Below are 24,714 nucleotides of genomic sequence, written 5' to 3' on the forward strand. Positions count from 1 at the left end.
AGGCAAATGGATGGAACTAGAAAATATCATCCTGAGTGAGGTAACCCAATCACAAAAGAACACACATTGTATGCACTCATTGATAAGTGGATATTAGCCCAAAGCTTAGAATACCCAAGATATAATTCATAGACAATATGAAGCTCAAGAAGAAGGAAGTCCAAAGTGTGGATGTTTCAGTCCTTCTTAGAATGGGGAACAAAATACTCATGGGAGGAAATACAGGGACAAAGAGTGGAGCAGGGACTGAAGGAAAGGTCATCCAGAGACTGCCCTACCTGGGGATCCATCCCATATGCAGCCACCAAACCTATCACTAATGCTATGGCATATTTCAAAATATTTGTACAAAATTCAGAAGCCCATTTTTATGGGCATTTACATGATGACATTTACATAAAGTTGGAAAGTGACCTTACAGTAAGTATGGTACAGGGAAACTCTTGACTTGAACTGTATGATTCTTTATATTTGGATGGATGTACAGGTTTCTGGATGAGAGAAAGCACCACTTATTTTGTTAAGAGAAAGGCAGCCCAAAGAAAATCCTGTTGGGTTTCCTGTAACTAGTTTTACCCTGTGAACACTTACTTTCCTCCCTCTTCCCATGGGCCTTAAAATAGCCTTATTAATAGAAATATATGATGTTTGTGTTTAAAAAAAACCAGGGTGGTCTTAGATGTCTGTCTTCCATTCTGGCATTTCCCTTTATACAGCCCTTTAGAATTTTCTGTTTAAAAACTGGCATTCCAATAGCTTTTCTTTGGCCTAAAGCCTGGGTTACACATTGAAACAGCAAATTAGGAATGTTAAGACATCCTCCAAAGAAGAAATGTTTGTTATGAAAGTGGAGCTGATATGACACTTAGAATTAGAGCTTCTTAACTTGTCTAAGTGACAGCTAATGATCGTTCTTCTTTTTATATTGTTATTTTAGGGGGAGGGAATGGGATGAAAGAAATGCCCAGAGGCTGATACTGTGAAATGTCAAATGTACTCTACTGATAATACATCTTTTGTCTCTTTTTAGGAGCTAATTTTGTTACTCGAAAAATTAGCCGGTCAGTAGCTAAGATTTACCTTGGACAACTGGAATGTTTCAGTTTGGGAAATCTGGATGCCAAACGAGACTGGGGCCATGCCAAGGACTATGTAGAGGTAGGAACTGACTCATTACATTAAAACTGCCTGTATTCATTTATACTTTAAATGAGAGGCCAGCAGTAAGAAACTTGACCTAGAAGTAGTCAGAAAGAAGCTTATGCTGACACAAATATGGCTAACCGTGCTAAACTGTTTAAGCTCCATGGCTTAGAAGTATACACTGGGCATGGTGAATATCACTTAACAAGGAATCTTCCCAGATTTCTACTCTCGATCAAAATGAAAGTGTTGGCCAGTGCTTTGAATGATAATGTGTATGTTGACGTTTATAGTGTTGGAAGGTTGTTCTTCATTTTCTAAAGCTTTTATCCTGCCTGACTTATTTCATATTTCCTTCTTTCCCACAACAGCATTCACAAAACTACTAGTTCTCAAATCTTTAACACATAATATCTGATCTTTTTAATTAATCTGAGTCCTCTAGATATGGAGTCTTCTTAAATCCCTCTGAAGTACAGTTGTTGAGAGCTTTTGATTCTGTGCTAAGGTTATAAGCCTCGCACTTCTCGCTATTGCATACCACAGAGCTCTATCCATCCTGGTATCGCGAGATAATGTGTTAGGGTTAAATAGAAAGTTAACTCAATCTTTCCACTCTTAGACTTCCCATAGAGTGAAGCTTACCTTAGCTCTGTTTACTGCATTAAGTGCATAGCGTGTAGTTTTGTTTTTCTTTCTTTTAAATCTTTTTTTTTGCTCTGGTTACCATGCTTATAAATATCCATGTTGGTTCTGTGGCCAGTTTGGTTGATAAATAGATGGGAACTAGCTTGGAAGCGATGCCATCAGTTCCCTGTCATTGCACAGCTGCTCACATATTCCTGTACTCACATTATACTGTCTTAAAGGAATTTTGTCTAGAAATTGGATCTGGCGTCCATGTGTAGTGATTTAATCCAAAAGAAGGAACATTTACAAAAGGCAGTAGATCACAGTTCAGTGCCCCACAGAGGTTGGCTTCTCCTGTGTTTCCATTCTTGTTTGTAACAACTAAAATCATGCATGACCTTGAGAAGGAAGTACTAGTTTATTCTATGCACGTAAATTATGATGTAAAATTCAGAATACTATAATATTTGTTTTTTAAGGTAGTTTTCTAAGCTTTAATTACAAAGAAACATTTTAGTAGATGTCCTTAGATATGAGGTGATTGCATCAAAACTATTCATACTTTTAAAAAAGAAGGGAGCAGAGGATGAGATGTGGACATCAGAAGATGACCTTAAATGGAGAATAATATTGTAACATAAGCATGTCATTATTTCAACAATATTCATTGGTGGTTAGCCTTCTGTTATACATCTATATATACTCTGAAATGCCAAGAACACTGTCTCTAAACTCATTTGCTTCAAGAACAAAATAGACTGAATTATTTTATTATTTTTTGCTATTTGAACAAAGAAGCAGACTGTGTTGGAACTCAGAAATTCATTAAATCTTGATAGTGAAGGAGATAATCCACCACACATTGGAAGTACTTTCTCTGGTTTATGCTTTCTCTGTAGTCTTTCTCTGTTGCCTTTCCTTTGAAGTGAATGCATGTAAAGCCTTCACAGTAGTGGTGGGAACTGACATCGTTTAATTAGACAAGAAAGAATACTGTACAGCAGTGTGACTGTTGATTGTGAACATCAATGAGGAGAGAAGCTTGTTATAACCAGTGGCCCTGTGTCCTTCTCACACTGGAGAGGATCAAGTACCACTTCTAAGAGGTACAGCCAGATCTGCACACAAGGCCTACTTGTATTCATATAAAAATGTAAAACTCCTAAACATCTCCCTTAAATACTCTTAGAAAGTTGTCTCAGATGAAGTCATTGTTCTGAGTGAATGACAAGGTGGTACAGTACACTACGCCCCAAAACCAGAATATAGAAAGATCCACCTGGGACTGAGGTGATTGAGTCTTTTAATAAAAGTGGGAAGTAGCAGCCACCTAGTCACTCACATGTATTAAGGCCTACTTGACAGCACAGACGTCTTTGTTCTATAAGACAAGGGGTTTTGTATATGGAGGATTCTCCTAGAGTTCCAGCAGTAACATATGTTGCTGATGTAAGAACTTTTTTTTCTTTATAGTTCTCATTTAAATGTTCTACAATAAGTCTAAATTCAGTTGGTTCCTGGAAAAAAGATATCTTAAATAAAAATTTATAGTTTGCTACTGTATAGTAGTGTTGTTCCTTTTGGTTCTAAGTTTATTAAAATGATATTTTTAGAGCCTTGCAGTTACATCTTTTTGTCAAAATTAAAGGCAACAGTCATAAAAGTACAGAAAAACACATGTTATTTGTGAAAGTGTATTTCCTGACAGGGTGGACAGCCTGTTGATGGGTGTAGATCAGACAGGTCATGCTGGTGTTTCATCTACACATATTAATCACATACAGTGCCTCTCATTTATGCATAAAGCTGTTGGTAAACCTAGAGGGTTTGCATTTAAATGCGGTGAATAATTGCCCTGCTTGATGCAGCATATTGTTGCCAACAGTAAAGTGAATTGCTATTCTGCTAACACAGGTTATGCCTCAATTTACCAATTTGTGAAAGGGATATAACTACTCTAAAAAAATGCTGACTACAATGTTGGGCATATGTTAGGTCCTCTTCTGTCTTATAAATATTCTTCAACAATTTATATAATCATTGCCTGTTGCTGGATCTGACTCATGACCATCTACTTACAGTTCATTCCTTAAATCAAAATGCGTTAAGAATAATTTCAGTGAGCAAAGTACTTTTCAACTTAAAGAACAAATGTTAAATCTTCATTAAGTTATGATCTATTCAGAAAAAAAAACATTGTTACAACTTTTCCAGTGTCCTTTTATAAATATTTTAAAGTATGCAGAATGATAACCATCCTTCTTCCCTAATTAATACCAAACACTGCAACATTTTAAAAAATACTATTACCAATTACCATAGTGCTAATGGCCAGCAGTTTTAAGTCTGAATTTATGCAAACACAAGCTGTCAAGTTTCCATACTTCTCACAAAATATAGCTAGATTCCCACCTGAAATTTTTCATATTTTCTTTACTATTTTTCTGAGCTGGTGTGACGTGCATTATTTAGGGACTGACCTAATTGGGATGAGATTTGTGAAGAAAGACAGACACACAGATATATGTACAGAAAAGCTGGAATTGCATGGGCTTATACTAGAACATACCAGTAGTCCAAAATGTCAGCCAGTTTGTTTTATGCATCTGAATTGAAGAGTTAAAAATTCTTTTCACACTTAGATGACATAGTTGCAGTCCCTGTGTACTGAAGACTTTTCCCTCTCCTCTTCCCCTCTACTTGCCTTCCACCTCCACTGTTGTACGTAGACCTCCAAAGCTCTCCAGGGTTCCCTGCTTCCAGCTTCACTCACCTGCTGTCTGCCTCCTCCTATGAATGAATGAAAGTTCTTCAATTTCAGTAGCAAGATTATAGAATATCACCTAAGCTCACATATAGTTTTTCTGATGAAAATAACTGAATATTATCATCCAGCACTTCACTTTTACACTAGTGCATTTTGAAAAGAGAAAAATGTATTTGCAATTTGTCTTTTTAATTCATGAGCTATATACACACAAATAATATAAATTAATCTCTCTAAAATTGTCTTCTCTCCTCTCTTTTACTTTCTACCCCTTTTCCTCCTCTATATCCATTATTGCTTTCATTCCCTGCCTCTCCCTCCCCACCCAGAAAATAAAAAACCCAAAAAAGCCCTGTTTTAAATTCATTATCAGGCATAGTTTGGCTGTATCCTACTGACGGTCACCTTCATTACAGGAAGTCATTACCTAAATTACATGGTGTACTCTTCTGGAACCTGGTGGGGCAGCTTGAGGATCTGCCCTTTTGCTTTCTGGACTGCTAGAGTACCTACACCAGGCCCAGGTGCCTGAGCTTGGCCTCAGGGGACCTTTTAATACAAACATTTAATTGTGCCTTTTTATCCAAAGCCACAAAACCAAAATGTTCTAAGATGAACATTCCCTTAAGTAACGAAACATTTTATTTTCTGCTTCTATTTACTCCACACTAAGAAGTGTCTCTTCTGCTTATTCTCTTCAGTGGAATAATAGCAACAACACTGTTACTGGTGGTTGGGGTCTGGGCAAGATTTCCTGGTTCCTTTATAGAACTGAAATAAAGATTCACACAAATTGCAGTAAAAGCTCACACGGATTGCAGAGTAACCGGGAGACTTTATGCGAAGCAAAGCTGTAGAATGCATGTCAGACCACACTTCCAGGGGTCACGACCTCAAGAGTGAAGAGCGTCAGGGACCCTGATTATTGCTTGGGACTTTTTTTTTTTTTTTGAGAAAAAGTAGTTGTTACTGAGGACATAATTCAAGTGGTTCTGTGTTTGGGCTGACAGGTATAGATCATGTAGGCTCTTGCTTACTGTCCATATGCTTTCTGCATTTTGAAACTGGTTTTAACCATTTTCATACACAATTATGCATAGGTTTATGATGGTGAATAATGGATTCTCCCTAAAAGTTTGAGGTCACAGCGGTCTTTCATAGGCCTCAGACTATGTTTCAGACTCTGTCTCAGTGAAACCTGAATGCAGGGCCTGAATCTTTCTCATCTTTATTTTGGGCCATCTCAGGCCATGCAACTTTCCTTGTACAGGAGAGTGAATGTATGACCATTTATTTCTTTGTAAACTGGTAGCCTTTTAAAGTATCATAAAATAAGGTAGACCTATGAGATGTGTGGAGATTTGGTTACACTAAGACATTTCCCACTTACTGAGCATGATTGCCACATTTTTGTTGATGTATGATGGGTTTGTTCAAGGACCTGCTATAAAGGATACACAGGCATGCCCGTGTATTCTTATGCGACATCAGCTTCTTCTAACAGCAGGAAATTAGAATTTAGATCCAACTATTGGACTTTATTGTTATTTTTAATATGATAAAATATTGACAGAAAATATTACATGCAAGCTCTACTGGCCCTGATTTCCAAAAAATTAAAATCATAAAAACAGCACTAAGAAGCCCAGTGCCCTGATAATGTGGCATGAGGCAGTTTAGAAACTTTTTCACTGATGGCTAGACCAGCATCCAGAAGTCTCATTTACTGGAGAGTTCCACTAGGTAGACCTAGATTTCTATTGCAGGTGCTATGGTCTTTTCTTCTCCTTTTTGATTAACTCCAACACACGAAGTTAGGGAGTAGGTGACCTTCTAATAAGGGTCTGTTTTAAATATACATGACATTTTACTTATAGATTCTTTATGTCTGGTGCTTGGAATGGAAGCCAGGACTCTGCTCCACTTGAGTATGTCCTGGGATCTGGAGCTATGTCCATGTAACCTGAAAGACCCCTGTTAAGACTACCTGACAGGGAGGGTAAAAGCAAAGCAGGTTACACAGGAAGAAGAAAGGAAGTATTAGATGAGGTTTTTGGTAGGTATGACTTCACTTTAGCTGCTTGACTCCTACGTGTTAAGAAGATAGGTACTAGTTCCTCAGTCTGTCTCAAGGCCTCTGACTCATAGAATAATGATGGTGGTTGGCTACCTGTGTTGGAGGGGACAGGAGGCATTCCAGAAAGATGACTGTGGCCTCCCACCTCTAGCCACCAAGTGCACGGCACCTGAATATTTACTTCATATTCTCCAGGGAAAGGCCAACATTAGGGTCTCCGTACTTTCATCGTTCATTTTCCATCACATGATGCCTCCTTTATGTGAAAATGACTGTATCTTTAAATTTAGTTTGAGCATCAATATAGGAAGATCTCACCAGGCCTTTCCTTAAACCCAGAAAGAATATTGTACTTCTCGCTTTTGATGTCCTGTGATTTGCATTTTTCCATTTGATTTCTCCCACAAAACCTTTGGCCCTGCCTGTCACCGCCATGAGAAAAGGCTGGTGCTGTGAGAAGCTGCCATCCTTTCATTAAACTCTTGCTTCATGCCTGTGAAAGGTTTCAGCCCTGTCGCTTCTGAATCTTTAGTTTTTGGTTTCTGGGTCTGGTTTTGGTGTCTGGGCTATCCTTGTAAGATTTCAAAGCCTCTTTTCATTAACTTTAAACATTTATTTGTGTGTGTGTGTGTGTGTGTGTGTGTGTGTGTGTGTGTGTGTGTGTGTGTCTGTCTGTCTGTCTGTCTGTCTGCCTGTCTGTCTGTCTGCATGGATATATGTAGCACGTGTGTGACTGGTGCCTTTGATGACCAAAAGAGGGCATCAACTCCCCTAGAACTCCAGTTACAGATGGGTTGTGAGCCATTTGGTTGCTGGGACTAAACCTAAGTCCTCTGCAAGAACAGCAAATGCTCTTAACTACTTCACCTCTGCCTCCAGCATACCACACTGACTTTAATGGGGACCATCGCACAGTCATGTACCTTTCACTCAATGCTACAAATAATAATAATACTCTTAAAATTTTCCTGTTTTGTCACTGACCTTCTAATTCTCCTCTTATCCAACTCCAACAGAAGTGCAGTAAGAACCACTGTGAAGTGTTTGAAGAGCCAGAGTCACGAAGGCAGAGTCCTCCATGCTAAGCAGCAGGCTTCCTCTTCAGTATTAACTTAATAGTTGTACAATCATGTAGTTTGAGGGAGATATCACCTCTCTACAGGAAAGACAAGTTTTACAGAACTCATTTCATTTGATCCTTATCTATAAAATACAAAAGAAAACAAAACAAAGCCAAAGAAGGTTCAAGAAGGGGCAGGGTGGTTTAAATTCCATTGCCTTTTGTCAGTGGAGCTGAAAGTTTCCTTGTGGTTGACTATCTGTCAGGGCCTTTGGGAAACAGCATCCGTGACTGGCTTGGGCCAGTGAGTCATCTATTAAATTTATCCCTGATGAATTACAGGTTTGCTTGCTTAAGTGCATATAGCACAGGACCTTGGGATCTTAGAAGTCTGTGAGGTTCAAAGAAAGCAGAGTGGCTTTGATACTTCCCGGGCAACTCTTCTAACTTCCTAGATCCTGAATTTCTGTCCTTAGCTGCTTTCTTTTTCCTGACTCTCAGCTCTTTTCTCCTTTTCTCTCTCTTCATCCCCTTCTTTGCTTGCCTTTCCCTCCCTCCCTCTCTCCTGAGTGTCAGATTGGGGCCGGCTCTCCCAGCAGAATATCTCTGACAGGGCTGACAGTAGTTTGAGCTGCCTTATTCTCTATCTGTGTGCATTAGTAGATCAGCAGCAGCATGCAAAGCATTGTATTGTAAAGGTACTCATTCGTTCTTCTGACACTGTGCTTTCCATGTAGCAGGAAATAAAAATACACTTGAGAATAGAAGGCTAAACTATGGAAGTCAGACTTAGATAGTTGACAGTCTACTAAAAAAAAATTTTCTGACAGTTTTCACCCAGGTAGGAACCCTGAGGTTTTCAGCACAGCCCAAGTAGCTGGGCAGCCATTCATGAGCAGCAGAGAAGTCTTTCCTACTCCTGTGTTTGTGAACAATTCGAAGAGTTGATTTTGAAGATTTCCCTTTGGCGTTGGGGGTTTTATCTCAGTGGTATAGTGCTTACCTAGAAAACTAAAGCCCTGGGCTCCCTTCTCAAATCAGGATGTGTGTATAAGGAAGGAGTGAAAACACCTTTCCCAGATCTGAAAGTTTAAATATTCACCCAGCCTCTTCATGTCCTTGAAAATGTTTCTGACTGCTGTTTGCTGTGTAAAATACGTAAAGTACTTTATAATTTTAATTGTATTTTCACAAAAGTCTAGTAAGGTACTATCCTTCTTTCCCATTCAAGCCCAGGTCTAAGACATGGAACCGAAGCCTCAGGCTATGCTCCTCTCCTGCCCTTTCCTGGATGTCTTCTCACACCTAGGGCTGCGCCATCTTTCTAGAATGCAGCTGTGTTAGTGGTGCTCTGGGACCTGTGCCTTGTTTGGAGCTCTGTTCCAGCTACCCCAATTTCCTGCTTCCATGACTGGGGCTGTGCCCATGGGCCCCATGAACTCCTTGAGCTGTCACTGTGCCCTACTACTATGTTTTCTTAAGGTTCTAGTATATTTCAGGGTCAGCCCTGAGTTGCCTCTTGAACATCTTTCTTAAGGACAGACCTCTTTTCTTTTTGCTCGCCTAGTTTACCAAAGGGATTTACTGTTTCCTCATTGGTCCTCAGGCTAGTCTTCATTTGTATCTTCCCAGTACCCCATAATATCCACTATTCTGCTTATTTATTAATGACTACCTGATTGAGTCAACAAATTCCTTCCAAGTCAGTCTCATAGGTTTGTCCAATTCAAACACTGAAGAAGCCTTGCATATTGTCTGCCAGTCTCCTCCACTGACAGTATTTAACTATTGGTTTGTTATAAAAATAGTTTTACAATCTGATGTTGACAATGTCCATTCAGACTAGTTGTCAAAATTGCTCCATAAGTCACTAGAGGCATGAATGAAGTCAAAGGGGTTGGCAATTAGTGGCCAACACATGCCTCACATATGCCAGGACAGGGTGTTTGGGATCCTTCCAAGACCTCTGTGATTACAGACAGTAACTCTTGTTGTCCTATATCCCTCCATCTGGGCCAAGTAGTCAGATGTGACAAGAGTCAGAGCAAAGAACAGCATAGAGCTCCATGGCCTGCTCAAGATTTGCTGAAGGGGCTTTGAAGCATCCAAGTGTGGTGTTCTGCAAATTCTACTTGAAGACCTGGGATGAGTACACTACAGGAGATAGATGAAGTTTGTCCAGACAAAGCCAGGTGCCCTAGAAGATACTTGCTAAATTTCAAGTGTATATCATGGCACAGGTGTACACTAACAGAGCCTTACACATATGCTTTTCCACCCAAGAAGCCAGCTTAGATTTCTGTGTCAGGCATGATCTCGCCTGTAGACTTTTCCTGTAGTAGAGAATAATCAGTTTTACATGGTAAATAAGAAGCCAGAGTACACACTGTAGTTATTTTAGATTGTATTTAATGGTTCACCTTGCAGAAGACCCAATTTCAGTCTTACTCCCAGCATTCATGTCCAGCAGGTTCATTAGTGACTCCATTTTCAGGAATTCCAATGCCTCTGGCCTGTGGAGATACCAGTATACATGTGCACATACCCACATACAGTGTCGCACACTAGAACATAATTTTTAAATAAAAAAAAATCTTACTTTAAAAGGAGGGGGTCTGGAGAGTTGGTTCAGCAGTTAAGAGTGTCTACTGCTTTTGCAGAGGCTCCAAGTTCAGTTCTCAGCACTCGTGTCAGGTGGCTTACAACCACCTATAACTCTGGTTCCTGGGGTTTGAGGACACCTGAACCCACGGGCATATACCCACAGACAGATAAATATATTTAATTTGAAATAATAAAAACATCTTTAAATGTGTACCTGAAAATAGTTTCTGGTGCTGTTAGCTTCATTTCATTGCTGTGGTACCCCAAAGCATCCTCAGAAGCCTTTTTCATTCAACAAAGCCATGGACCTATGGGATTCATCTACTGTATAACTTCTCTTAACTTGTATTTACTAATGTAATTGGGACATAATGCAAAACTGACCTGCCTCATTTACATGTATCTGTTGCTAGATTTCCATTTTATTCGTTCTGCATTTTTGCATTTGACCTATTAGTACTTTGTTGGATTTATACAGGGAGAAAAAGCTCTCTCAGCAGAACCATCTGGCTTCGTTTCCTGTTTCTCTCTTGCCCTATGTACTCTTGCAAGGCCACCCTGCGGCTTTCCGAGAGGCCGTGTTACACTGGTGGTCTTCAGCTCAACTTCAATGATGGGAACTTACATTCTACAGGCTTATTAAAAGTCTGATGTACGAGCTCCGAAAAAAAGAAAAAAAAAGTCTGATGTAACCAAGGTGGAGGATTGCATGTTGTCATTCTTCACACAGTATTCTAGTCTGATTTTTCCCCTGTAGCTAGAATACTGTCTTTTCAAAAAGAATTAAACTGTTGTTCTAGTCTTTAAGGGAGGAGATTTCTGTTAGAATATATTTAACTTTTCAATATTCTAGCTGCACATGTGTATATGTTGTGTGTGTCTCTATCTGTGGGTTTGTGCACATGTGTGCAGATGTGCACAGAGACTAGAGATGCGGGATCCCTCAGGAGCCAGAGCTACAGATTACTATGAGCTACCTGAGAGAGTCCTGGGAGCAGAACTAGGGCCTATTGACAATAAAGGCTGGGATTAATAGGGAATAATAAAAATAATAGTAAATAATAAAATAATTCAAAACAGGCAAATTATATAATAAAATGCACAAAGTTCACATTTTATATGGCAGAGGCGAGATAAATCTAATTTTCTAAAACAGTTTGTAGAGCTGTAGAGATGGCTTAGCCATTAAGAGTGCTCAGTACTTTTCTACAGGACTGGAATTTGATTCCCAGCAACCATGTTAGGCAGCTCACAACTGTCTAACCACAATTCAGACAATCTGACATCCTCTTCTGGGCTCTTAAGGCACCCACACATGTGTGCTTATTCACATGCAGACAGATATATAGGAAGACCTACAAAATGGAGCCTTCCATATCCTCTAAGTGGATCCTTGGTGTTAACAATACAAATAGCACATGGGAGCATGATAGGATTTGGAGGCTCTTATGCTACCCAAGATTCTATTTAAAAATTTTAAATATAACCGTAGATGTGCACATAGAGAAAGTACTAGGGGTTAGAGGCTTTGAAACAAATTCTGTATCAAAGGATCCAGTTATTTGAGATATCACTTCCTCTGTAGCCTGAGTAGTCTGTGATCCTCTGAAGACTCCACTCAATCCTAGTGCAGCTTGGAGGTGGTCAGGGTTGGAGAGGGCATTCAGATTTAATTTTAAGAGGGAGGAAGAAAGTTAAAAATTGAGGCTAATAAAAGTTAATGAGGAACATTTGAATCCTTTAATGATTCGGTTCATGTTGAAAGTCAGAATGGTACTTGTCATTATGACGTGCGTGTGGCAACATCCTCTTTGGCTAAATTCTTTTCCCTTGAAAACAAGCCATAGAGGTATATCATGTGCTCGTGGTTGCTGTTCATTTTTCTGACAGATTCCATAGTTTTTAACAAAGGAGAAAAGAACTGGCCAACAGGAATTGAAATAGGAAGTCTGTTTACTCTGCTATTCCCAGCTATAACACAAACCAGCTTGTAAAACATAGTTAACAGCTAAATGACCATGGCTGTCTCTTTGTGCTTACGTTTTTATCTTGGTATGGGAATCATTCTTCAAACCCAGCGGGTACACTTAATATGCCAGTTTTCATTTGAGCGTTTCCTTTCAGTCTTGAGTGTTTGGGGAGGTGGCCTGACTCAGCATCCTGTGTTAATGGTCCAAAGATAGCAGCTCAAGCTTTGCCTGCTGTTCTCTTGTGGGATGTAACACGCTTGTAGGGATGATCCTTTGAAAAGGCTACTCCCCTCTAGCCCTGTCTTTGCGCACGTCAAGTGTAGGTGTGCAGTTCTTGCTAATTCTCTTGCTCAAAAACTGTGCCAGACCTCCGTTTACCTCTCATGCCCAAGCGATGGGAAAGTATTTTATAGCAGAAAACGTTAGACAGGTGCTCCAGTGACTGAGATACAGAAGTAAATCAAATCACCTACATGTAACACAGAAAGGTCATAGGCTAAAGAAAGTGTCGTTTTGTACTTTATCAGTTGATCATTTTACCCCCTTTGGGGCTGGGATAGGGTGATGCTTGAGAAGAAACCCAGAGCCAACCTTATGGGAAGCATATCCTATACCATTAGATTACATTTCTAGCCATCTATGTTTTTCTTGAAAGGATTAAATCAACTTTTCTATAGCAAAAATTTTCAATTAAACACTGAATTGTTCTAAATAAAAACTTATTTTTCCCAGAAGGTATCAACCTCATCATGTGGTTGCTTGGTTGTTCTTGTTTTTTAGGGGAATGAGTAAGCACATGCTTCCACAGATCACCTCTACATGGACCTCAGTTTTCCATTTTAGTGCCTACGCTCTTCTCCAACTGTAAATATGGACATACTGTTGAGTCTATCGGCCTGATTCCTGCTGCTTGTGTGCTGTAGTGAGGAGCGCTCCTCCAGTGGGATTTGGGGTACTAAGCTTTCTTCTGCCACCTTTTCTACCTGGTGGGGGATGGTGAGAAGGAACCCACTTTGATTTTACCCTCTTCAGAATTAGGCACTAGACTTCTGTGTAATTTTAGATTCATAGACTACGTATGAGATCTTATCTTAAGAGACCCACCATCCATGTAGGGATCATAAAATTAGTGATTTTTAAATACCAATCGTAGAATGTAGTACTCTGTGCTGCAGAGTATATTTTTATGTTCTAACGTGCATTTCCTGAGTGACAGAGAATTTATATAGCCTGATACCATCTCTCCCTATCCACCCCCACAACTTTCACCAGTTATTCTGGGCCACAGAAAGCTGACGTCTATTTTTGTTTACATCAATGGATGAAAGATGCTAACTAAAGTGTGCTCTGTTAGGAATATAATTTAGGCTACATAAGTAAGGTACATTATTTTATGTAATGCGACATTTCTATGTGTGGGATAACTCAGTGGAAGAATGCATACTTAGCCTTTTCACGGCCCCAGTTTGGTCTCCAGCAATAATAATAATTATTATTAATACTAAAAAAGAAACCTTCTGGCAACCGCACTAAAATACTAAATAATAAAATGGCTGGAAAACTGGCTCAGTGGTTAAAAGCTTGTGCAGTGCTCGCAGAGGAGCTGAGCAATTGTATCAGTCAGCTCCCAACTCCTGCAACTACAGCTCCATGTCCTCAGGCATGTGTGCGTACACACATATAAACAATAAAACAATGTTTGAAAGTAATGATTACATGACATTAATGCTATACTATATTCAGCTAGCCAGCTCCCAATGTTATTTAAATAAGTAAAAGATACTTTTAAATTATCAAGAAATTTAATATTTCATTTTAAATTGAAAACTTCAGTGAAATTCAACACACGGTATTTCCACTAGAAACCAACACACTTAGGGTACATTGCAAGAATAGTACCTGCCATCAAGAATGGCGGATAGTTGTGTATTTAGGGTTCCTTTTCTGACAGACCAAATACTACATTGCACACATTTCTCTGTGATTGTTCGCATCAATGATGTCTTAGTGATTCTTGCCTTGTCTCCACTGATAAGCTGATGGGCCCCAGCCATACCAACTATATCCCCAGTGGTGCCTTGCAGCCTCCTTAAGGAGAATGCTTTTGGAAGTTTAGAAGTGACTATAGGCAATGCTCCATGTAGTCAAAGCCTCAGCCTTCCACAATATGGATTATCTGTGGGTAAAGGCAGTCAGCAGGGAGTCTTACTCAGGGACTACTGGATAATGTCCACAATTGAGCAGCTTACAGTGTTCCTTGGGAGGATATGAGGAGCTTGTAATTTTTAACAGATTTTATTATTTTATTCTTAGTTATGTATGTATGTATGTATGTATGTATGTATGTATTTATGTATGTATGTATATGTAGATAATATGCACATGGGAGCAGGTACCTTTGGGGACTAAGAGAGTGGATTAGACTCCTGAGAGCTGGGGTTACAGGAATTTGTACACCACCCCATGTGGGTGCTGTGAACCAAGCCCAGGTCCACTGCAAGAGCAGGAAGGCTCTCTTAACTACAGTCATCTCTCTAACCCTGAGTTTAAGTAAAGGACCTAATAAAATGTATAGTTGCTGACATAGAATCAATTATAAGAACAGTCTACATATTTGAACTGTTCTTTCTGGTGGTTAATTCAGAAGTGCTCAGAACCTGTTGTCAAGTAGATTGAGTAGCTGTTCCTGGGGGCTTTCATGCAACACCTTCCTCTCTAGTTTATTTGATTCCATTTGAAGATGGCCACACCGCACTGCTTGCTGAAGCCTCTTTGGCGCAAAGGACCTTTACCAAGACTTAGTTCATTTTGTTCTTAATGACATTTTTACAAGCATGTATAAGGTCATCTACGTATTCTAGTGCAGTTCTGATGTCCTTTCCGTTTCTTTAGCCTCATCCCTACAATGCTGTGCTGGCACAGTTCTGTCCGAGAGGAGCATGGCATCCCTTCTATGGGTCTGACATGCCTTCCCTTCATTGCCATCCCTACATCTGAGGTAAAGCTAAGGGTTTTAACCCAGGATACCTAATTTCTGCTAGAATATTCAATTACTTAAAATTTTTAATAACAGTGTGACAGATAAAGTGCCTAGCTGTGTGTGACCAAGAAGCATGAAGAGGTCTTTGTTTCTCCAGGACTTCAGGAATCTTGAGACAAGGATTCTAGATCAAAACTCTACATTTTTAAATTACCTTAGGCTCAACTTTTAAGTAGAAAAATGTAAAATAACTATAAAAATAATACATGGCTTGGGTCAGAGACCTTGGGTCTGATCTCTCTTATCACTCACATACACACACACACACACACACACACACACACACACACACACACACCCCTCACCTCACCTCGCCTGGCAGTTGTTTTACATGTAGATATATATCTTTCACTTTATAACCCCATTCGACCTTATAACTTGACTTGTACTTTTGTAAGTCTATGCTAATTTCCTGGAGGCCCAGAAGGCATCTTTCATGATAATTCCATAATTGACTTGTTTAGTAATACTCAACAAATCACTGACATTTGCTTTATGGAACAACTGGTCTGTTCACTTGGGGAAGTAGGAGAGTTCAGACTTTTCCTGTGAAACTTCCTAATAACCGAGTTTGCTGAAGTAAAGGGACAATAGGGGAATAGGAGAAAAGCTAGCCAAATTATTAATATGCATGAAAGCCACACAAACATGAAGCTCAGGGACTCCAGATGGTTAAACGACAAAGGAAGAAGAGGACTTTGTAGGTACTATGAAGTGGGGCATATGGTTTTAGAGAAGGTGAGTAGTGAACCTGGAGAGAAACTTAGGCACTGGAAGAAAGCTGTTCTGGGTTCTGGTGTGATGTTTGATTTCTAGTTTCTTACTCTGGAGTATTTGACTGTAAGTCGACAAGGAAAAGCCTTTCAGAGAAAAGATATTGTCCCTGTATTTGCTGCTCTAGGGCAATCTCACGTGGAAGTCTAAAGCATTGGATATGGAGGTTTCCTTTCTGAGTCCCAGCAAGTGTGTCCTAAAGGGAGTGTTTACACATTTTAAAGATCTCGTTGGGGTGGAACAATTGTAAGAGTATTTATGTAACATTTCTTGGTTTATGCACCTATGGTAGAGATTCCTTTTTTTAATTGCTTAAAACTCTCTTGAAAGTATTTTTGGGAACTTATCTCTATTTGTAGTACACACACACACACACACACACACACACACACACACACACACACACACACACAGGTAGGTGGACCACCATAATTCCCAAAACCTTTAAACAAATAAAGAAAATACCCACAGGAAACTGATGTCACAGTGTGTGCTTGCAGACACAAACATGGGTATCACTGTCCTTAGCCCTCATCCTCCTGCCTACAGACCAGTGGAAAGGTGCAGATTCCAGCAAAAGTCAGTCTCAGATGAAGGAATGTACCTGAGATTTATACTGATCTGGACACTAAAAATTCACCGCCACCTCCCAGTTTTTTTCCAGAGACACCTTGCCCATTTCACAGATACCCTGCAGTGTCATTCTCATACACCAGCACCCATACCTGAGGCCTATGTACTGGCATTGCCTCAGATACATGGGTAATCTGAGGTCCTCCTAGTGTGGCAGCCTGGATTCTTAGCACTGCCAGAGCCCTGTGTGAAGAGTTGAAAAGACTTTACAGGCCTTTCCTGCAGAATATATATTTGACCCCTACTTTGTTCCTGAAGAATCAGAGGCTCATCTTGGTTAAATAAACTGTATAGGACACAGGTAGTACCCATGAGAGGACTTACCTCTACTGCTTTCCTTTATGCCATGAGCTGAGCCGTGCTGCCTCCTCCATTTCTTCTGCCTTCATATCCTTTCTCAACTTCCTTTTTTCTCTTATAACCATTTTCCACAACATTCTCTCACTTTGACGGAACTTAACTTTGTTTCTAAAGATGCTTGGCACTGTCCTCCATTAGCAATAAGCCCTTTGCAACAATGGAGATAGGCCAATTGCATTTAAACCCATCTGCCGGAGAAGAAGTGAGGCTTTATTAGCAAAGGACACTGACGCACACCAGACATGACCTAGGCCCTGGGAAAGCTGTAGGGAACCATCAGTATGTCTGAGAACCTATGGGCTGATTATGGGTGAAGCGGTGTTACCATTTTAGTAGGCCTTGCTAAGGATAAGGCCATGGGCACAGGTCATTTTCAAGGCCTCAGCCAAGAAATCCGTCCTGGCTGTCCAGGACTAATTCATTAATCAAGTCATTTTTTTTGTTTTTGTCTAATCAAATAACCTTCCTTTACTTATGCTGACTACCTGAGGAAAGGATGTCTAAGGTAAAAAGCCAGGAGACTGCCTCTTTCTGAAGATGGCAAATGAGAGTTCCACATCTCCACAGTTCTCAGCAAGGAGGGCCCACCCAGCCTCCCAGCATGCTGATGAGGGTCTGATTTACTTCAAGGCAGTCAGTCTTTTTCCCAGAGTAGGGCAGAGCATCCCATACTGTACCTGTCAGCCAGCAAATGCAGGGACTTTATTTTTTCCCATTGATTACATTTATTCTGTTTTGTGTGTTTGTGTTATTTGAATTTTAGGATTTTTTAAAGCAGGTTTTTCTAAGGCCATTTTCCCCCACCCCTAGTGCTCTACAGCCCTAGGAAGTCTGGAGGTCTTGTTCTGACATCACGTGCTCGACAATCAACAGCGCTTTTCTGTTCTGAGCCTGCCCTCCTCCCCAAAGCTGAAATAAATCAAAGTTGGTTGAGACTCAGTCGTAATAAATCAAGACCTGTCCAGAGCTGGAGCCTGCCCAGTCAAAATGTCATACTGTGGCTTTCACTGAGGATTAATTAAAGGCCTGATATAAAGCCCAGATGTGCTGCAGGAGAGCAGCCGGCTGCCTGGTGGCCATGTCTCCCAGGTTCCTGCCCACCCAAGAACATGGAGGAGGCAGATAGAAAGGCATTCAGGATTGGGAGGGTATAAAAAGGGAGGCACCCATCAGCGCATTTGGATGGACTTTATCTAGTATGCAGAAAATAGGACTTTCCAATGAAGGAAAATAAGTAAAATAATAAAGACTTTCAGATCAGAAATCTTGTTTCAATCAAGAAGACTGAAAAACAAGCATCAAATAAATGTTTCATTGCTATAAAACGAATGCTCTAAGGTTGATGTGCGATTTGTTCTGATGTGCATTTCATTGACAGAGGACGCTGTATGAACTGAGCGCTTTTCCTTTGTTTCTGTATTGTTTTTACAGGAAGCTCACTCTGATAAGGGTGATTTTTCAGGTGATTTTTTTTTCCCTGTTCTTCCCAGGTCTACATCATTCCACATAACCATCCATAAAAGCACTGCATTGAGTTCCTATCGGATGAATTAAAATGAAAATATGTGTTAAGTCTGGGCCAGTTCTTCATAGTACACAGTTCTGCATTGATACAGAAATGAAAATAATTTTTGTAAAACCATATGTAATATTAATGTTGTTGTATAACTTTAGTTAGAAACTTGACTCAGAAGTAAGGCATTCATCAAAGATAAACAAAATTTGTTTGGTGGTATGTACACTTGCTGAACAGTTGAAAACTACCTGTTTAGAAACTAGAGATAATACAAAGTCAATCTACTGATTACTATTCACAATTAGCCAGATGGTTTGGTAGAAAAAATAAGATTATGACTATAACTTACAGTGTTATATAGTATATCTTTTTGTCCACATTAATCATTATCATAGAAAATTAATCTCACCCTAAAAACAGATCTATTCATGATGTTACACGGCCATTTACTCTACAGAAGTGTTTTTTTTATTTTTATTAATTATTCTGTTTATTTACATTTCAAATGTTGTCTCCCTCACTTCTTAGTCCCCCCTCCACTAGCACCAAATGTTCCCTCCCCTTCACCTCTAAGAGGGTACTTCTCCACCCACCTACTTCTTCCTCAACACTCTAGCATACCTCCTCTCTGAGGCATCAAGCCTCCCCAGGACCAAAAGCATCCCTTCCCACTGAGGCCAGACAAGGTAGTCCTCTGCTACATACGTAGCAGGGGACCATGGGCCAGCCCATGTGTACTTTTGATTAATCTGAAGTCCATTGTTTAAGGGTTGTTAGTCCTTTAGACTTTATGAGTCACAGGTGACTATATATACCATATTAGTGGTTTTTGCCTCAGTCACTCACATATTGAAGTTGAGTCAGACAACACTTTCAGCATTCTTCCAAATATTCTACAAATTCCTCTTCTTATTACCTAAGACTAGTAGACCATCTGATATTGTTAAGGATCTAAAGGGCATGTTATTTTTTTTTCTAAAGTCTGTCTTCAAGGCTGCAATTATTTTAGTGAATTATCTAGAAGAAAACAATTTACTATAAATGTGTATTTCCACTCTTCCAGATATTAATATTTTCAGAAGGATTACCATTTCATGCTTTATTGCTTAGTCAATAAATAACTTATGTTTTCCAATGCTTTTTAATCTATATTTTGATTTAAGTGAAGCTGAAAAGCCTTCAGCAGAGGAAAGACTACATTTTAGGAATCAGAAAATTTAGATAAATAAGCTGTCTACATTGTCTGTTTCTTAAATTACTTTTATTTTTTACACTTTGTTTGTTTTAAAGGCCCTTGCTTGTTCAGTCCTCAGTATATAGACTTTAATTCTACACTTCCAGAGTTAGGCCCTCTTATTACTGGGAAAATGGCAAAGACTTTGGTATACATCCCAGATATTATTACCCATTAGATTATGCTTTTGTTTTGTTTTTCCTTTGGGGGAATATTTCCACCTTTACCACAGTTCTCCTCATCTAAAGCTCCTCAGTACCACAGTGCTCTTTTCCTGTCCACCTTTGTGCCCATTTGAACTTAGCAACAGTACTAACTTCTTAATTGTTCTAAGTCTGCTAGCCCAGCTGATTCCGAGAGCCAGAGGGTGTGCTTCCTGTGCCCTGTGGATTTAAAATGCACCTCAGTCCACCAAGGCCCCACAGATGTCTCCCACAGCCTCTGAGACTGCCTGTATCAAAAGAGCAACAAGGATTTACAGTCCAGAAATATTTTGGAAGATATGTTAGCTCTTTTATTTGGTTGACTTTTAACCTGTGTAAACACTAATAATATCCTAAGCTGATCTGATAGAAATGGTGGCATAGGTCCTAAAATTATCTTTTCATTCTATACTCTTTTTTATAATGTTCTGTAATCATGGTTAGGTTGAGTCTACAATGTTTTGTGTAGCATTAATAAAAGTTAACATATCTGAAGATAGAGATAGATAGATAGATAGATAGATAGATAGATAGATAGATAGATAGATAGATACATCAATGATATCCCATACATGCCAACTATAGGAGTTAGCTAATATATAATTAGAATTAACCCTATATGTTAAAAGTAAGAAAAGACTATCTTAAAAGTTTGTTAAGGTCAAAATCAGAATTGAGTCCATCAGCTGAGAAGAGATCTATCTATCAGTTACCAATTGTTCTTTCTAGTCCGGAATCTTGGTGTTTGTGATGGTTCCAGCCATGTTTGTTCTCAGGAGTTGGGGTTGGAGACTCAAGCACCAAGATCCTACACATTTGTCAATGGGTTCATTGGAAAGGCATTTGGATTCTGCTACTGATAACATTTCTATTTCCCTCTTTTTCCTGTATGTGTGTGTTTATGCAGAAGCCAGAGAGGATAGTGCATCTTCTTCCACTTGTCTGTCTTATTCACTTGAGACAGGATCTCACAGTGAACTACAGCTCACCATTTCAGCTAAGCTGGTTGGCCACTGGGCTCTCAATATCTGCCTGACTCTTTCCCCCAGTGCTGGGGCTACAAGGACACACAGCATCTGAGCGTCTGTGGCCTTTGCAGGAGTGCTGGGGATTTGAATTCTAGTCTTCATGCTTCATAGCAAATGCTCTTACCTATTGGTCCATTTCCCCAGCCCTTCTTTCTCTTTCTGATGTTTACTGAAAAAAACATTTTTTGGTGGGCAGTAAATGTTTGAAGAAATGACCTGACTACCTAGCACAACCTTGGGTTAGTATAGCTTTTTGATACAGCTACATATCTAAGCTCTCTGCAGATGACTTCCTACATTTTCATTTACACAGTGTATAACTGTGCAAATTTTAGGAGAAAGTTCCACTCTGATGACATATGGAAATAAAGACCAAAACCAGTAAAGATTTGTTCAGTTATACAACCAGAACTGACAAGAAAAAAAACCAAAAAAAAAAAATTGTTCTCCTGACTATATATTGTTCTCTTCTTCTATTCCAAACTCCATTATCATATTAGCTGAAAAAATTAGTAAAGCTAGCCTTAGTTTCTGAAAATGCATCATCGTATACTCATGAGATAACTGTCTTATTTGTATTATAGTTTAATGTGACAACTTAGAAACTCAATAATTTACAAAACTTGATATGTTTACCAGACTGGGTTCTTTATAAAATACACGCACCCCCCTCCTTCCCATCCCCCCTCCTTCTCCTCCTCCCCTTCCCACTCCCACTCCTCTTCCTCCTCTACCTTCTCCTCTTCCCCCTCCTTATCATAAATGCCGTATTCTTACATGGTGGTGTCTGTTAAGATTTCCAGTGTCTAGCTTAAGAGCTGACTGTTCCTGCATGGCCATTTCCCTTGTGTTGGGGCCCTGAGGAAACTGCCTGTACCTCCAGCTTTCTCTTTATTTACTGGGCCAGTGGCTCGATATGGTTCCCTGCTCCTCAAAGTTCTCCATTCTAGAAGAGGACACTGTATGTAGAGAACAGAGCCATTTCACGTTCCCAGTTACAAATGTGTAGATGGGTGGGGACCCTTCTGTGACTGACCAGAGCACACCTGACTTGAGTTCCTAGTGGCTCTAGAGGAGTGACTGTGCTCTCATGCCTTCTTTACTGCCAACTAGAACTGATGTCGCGAAAAGGATGAGATCATGCTTACAGAGAAGTGTGAGCTACAGTTCTACTGAGGTTTGGGCTTTGAAATGTAATATTTTTTATAGTAAACTTGTTAACGTTCTGTTTTCTTCCATCATTTCCTGAGATGGCCTAAATGTTTTCCCTTGTGGTTCAGTGTAGCTTTGGCGTGCTTCTTGGTGCCCCGCATGCCTTTTTAGTAAGGATATCCTTATCCTTGTAGCTCACCTTTATGTGCTTACCTTGAGCACTGGGATCACAGGCCACTATACTTCCTTCCCATGCAGCCAGAATATGTGGTGCTATTTTTTAAGTTTCCTCCTAATCACAAAGTTAGATGTTACTAAGTATGCTACCACATCTGTATGGAACTCAAAAAGCAAAAAGTATGGTTATCATTTTAATCTGACATAACACACTAAGGAAAACTACAGCTCAGGAGATTAAAAACATTAGCAAGGACTGTTTACCGTGTGTCTGGCCTGTTTACAACTCACTACACAGATGGGTTGTGGAGAAGAACTGAGAAGAGAGGGAGAGTCAAAGTTGAAGCAAGGAAGCTTTCCTTCTAGTTTACTGCTTCCCGCAACCCCACAACTATCTTGGTAAAAGCAGCATTTGTGAGGGTGTGAAAGTTCACGAAGGACTCGTATATACATTCTCCCAGGCCTTCTCTTTCATGGCATTGCCTCAATTGGAATCAACTCTTTGTTTGTATACTCAGCCTTGATCTTTCTCATCCACTGTATCAGATACACTAGAACAGCAGCTGTGTCTGCCCTGGTTGGGATGCCATCACCCTAACAGGCTACAGCATAGACTGGTATGAGGTTTTTTAACTCAATAGATAGTGGGGTTTGAGTCTCACAGTTACCTCTTGTTTAGTGTTATTATTTAAGAAGTTATTCTGATCCCCCAAACTTAATTGATACATCATTTGCAAGTTTCTCTGTATTCTATGCTTTAGTTGCAGTAGACAGAACACTGGCAATCAGTCCTTTTAAGTCTTTCTTCTATACTAGATTATGAGGCTCAAGGGGCCTAGAGCCCACTGCCCTCCACAGAAGGTAGGTAGATACAATCTTTTGCTTGTTCCAAAGGAAAAAAAGTTGGCCCCTTGCAAAGAGAGCAGTGTGGCTGATGGTCAGACACATGGCTGTTCATCCCTGGCGCCAGTCCACACCTTCCTGCTCCACCCCCCTCCCCCAGCTCTGAGGATTCCAGGTCCTCTGGTTACATCTGCACCCACGCAGATGGGATCTAGAAGAAAGGCTTAGTTAGCAGTAATGTTGCTGCCTGTCACGTGTCCTTCAGAAACAGATAAAGAGATCCTACGCAGTCTTAATTACATCCCTTCATTGAGTAGTTTTCTGTAGAACAACCATCAAGGCTGAAAAGGCAGAAAAGGCTATCTGATTCTAGTCATTTTCTTACTGAAATTCTGAAAGCTGGTATTTATCTTCAGGAAGCTACATCAAACACAAAGCCAGGGCCACAGAGGAGTTTTAGCTGGTGTTTATGGTAAGTCTGGTGTCATGTAAAAACAGATTTCACAGCAGTCAACCTAGATTGAACTTATATAATTATTAAAGGAGAGATTTGGGTAAAGTGCACTCATTAAAAATTAGAAGTCCACACATACATACTTATTCCTATTATAAAATAATTTTTATCTTACAATTAATTTTTATATATTTCAGTTTTCCATTGACATTTGAGTAGTGAAAGTTCATTTTTCACAACGCTTCTGTGTTTTTTTTCTGCTGGTATCTTTTTTTTTTTAATGATTACAGTACTTTTTTTTTTCATTGTATTTTGAAAAGTGTAAATGCCTATTAGTTTGTGTTTGCACTGTCACTCTCGAGTGAATCACTCCCGCTGAGCCATAACAGTGCTGTGCACTGAGAGAACTATAGAAAGAGTGTATGGTGCTGGGGAAGGCGTGGCAGCCGGCAGCCGGGACAGCAACCGAGAGAACGCATGATCACCCGCATGCGGAATGCAGTTGACTAGAACTTGGCTCTGGGAGAGCACAGGTGAACTAGAAGAGCAATAAGGTGATAACCCCCAGGAGCCAGGTCTAGTGGGTGCTCTGGCAAGGCTGCTCTTAAAGGCTCCATAACCTCCTCCAGTAGTGTCTCAGTGTTCAAGGATCTGGACCTATGGGGGGCATTAAACCACCAGGGCTCCCACTTCCACAAACACTCAAATCCCATCTCCCTGTTCAACCCTGTGAAATGGATTTTTCTTCTCTCTCTCTCTCTCTCTCTCTCTCTCTCTCTCTGTTAGGTGTTCGATGATTGTGGTGATACAAAGGACACTTTTGATGACACAAAACCCAAAACACCATCTGAAGTGTAACACTGATCCCTTCATCCCCATTTTAGATTGTTTACGTTGCTGCCTAGTTTTCATGGTACCAGGTATCATTCAGGTTCTTCTGGGCCGCAGTTCTGCCTTTTCTTCTCATCCCTTATTCTTCCTCTCCTCACAGCACAGATGCGTTCAACATGCTGGGACGTTCGGAGGGTTTGTACATTTCTGTCAGTTCT

At 40.0% G+C, this 24,714-nt stretch overlaps 1 protein-coding gene across 5 annotated transcripts in view; it reads left to right on the top strand.

The window, feature by feature from the left end:
* Nucleotides 1-24,714, top strand: part of Gmds (GDP-mannose 4, 6-dehydratase) — a 526,680-nt gene that overhangs the window by 245,658 nt on the left and 256,308 nt on the right. For all 5 annotated transcript variants that reach the window (XM_063276183.1, XM_039095494.2, NM_001039606.1 and 2 more), the window contains one exon: nucleotides 1,031-1,158. In XM_063276183.1, coding sequence (XP_063132253.1) covers nucleotides 1,031-1,158 — 128 coding nt within the window. The remainder of the gene's footprint in view (nucleotides 1-1,030; nucleotides 1,159-24,714) is intronic.

This window comes from Rattus norvegicus, chromosome 17 (assembly GCF_036323735.1).
Source record: "Rattus norvegicus strain BN/NHsdMcwi chromosome 17, GRCr8, whole genome shotgun sequence".
Taxonomy (NCBI): Eukaryota; Metazoa; Chordata; class Mammalia; order Rodentia; family Muridae; genus Rattus; species Rattus norvegicus.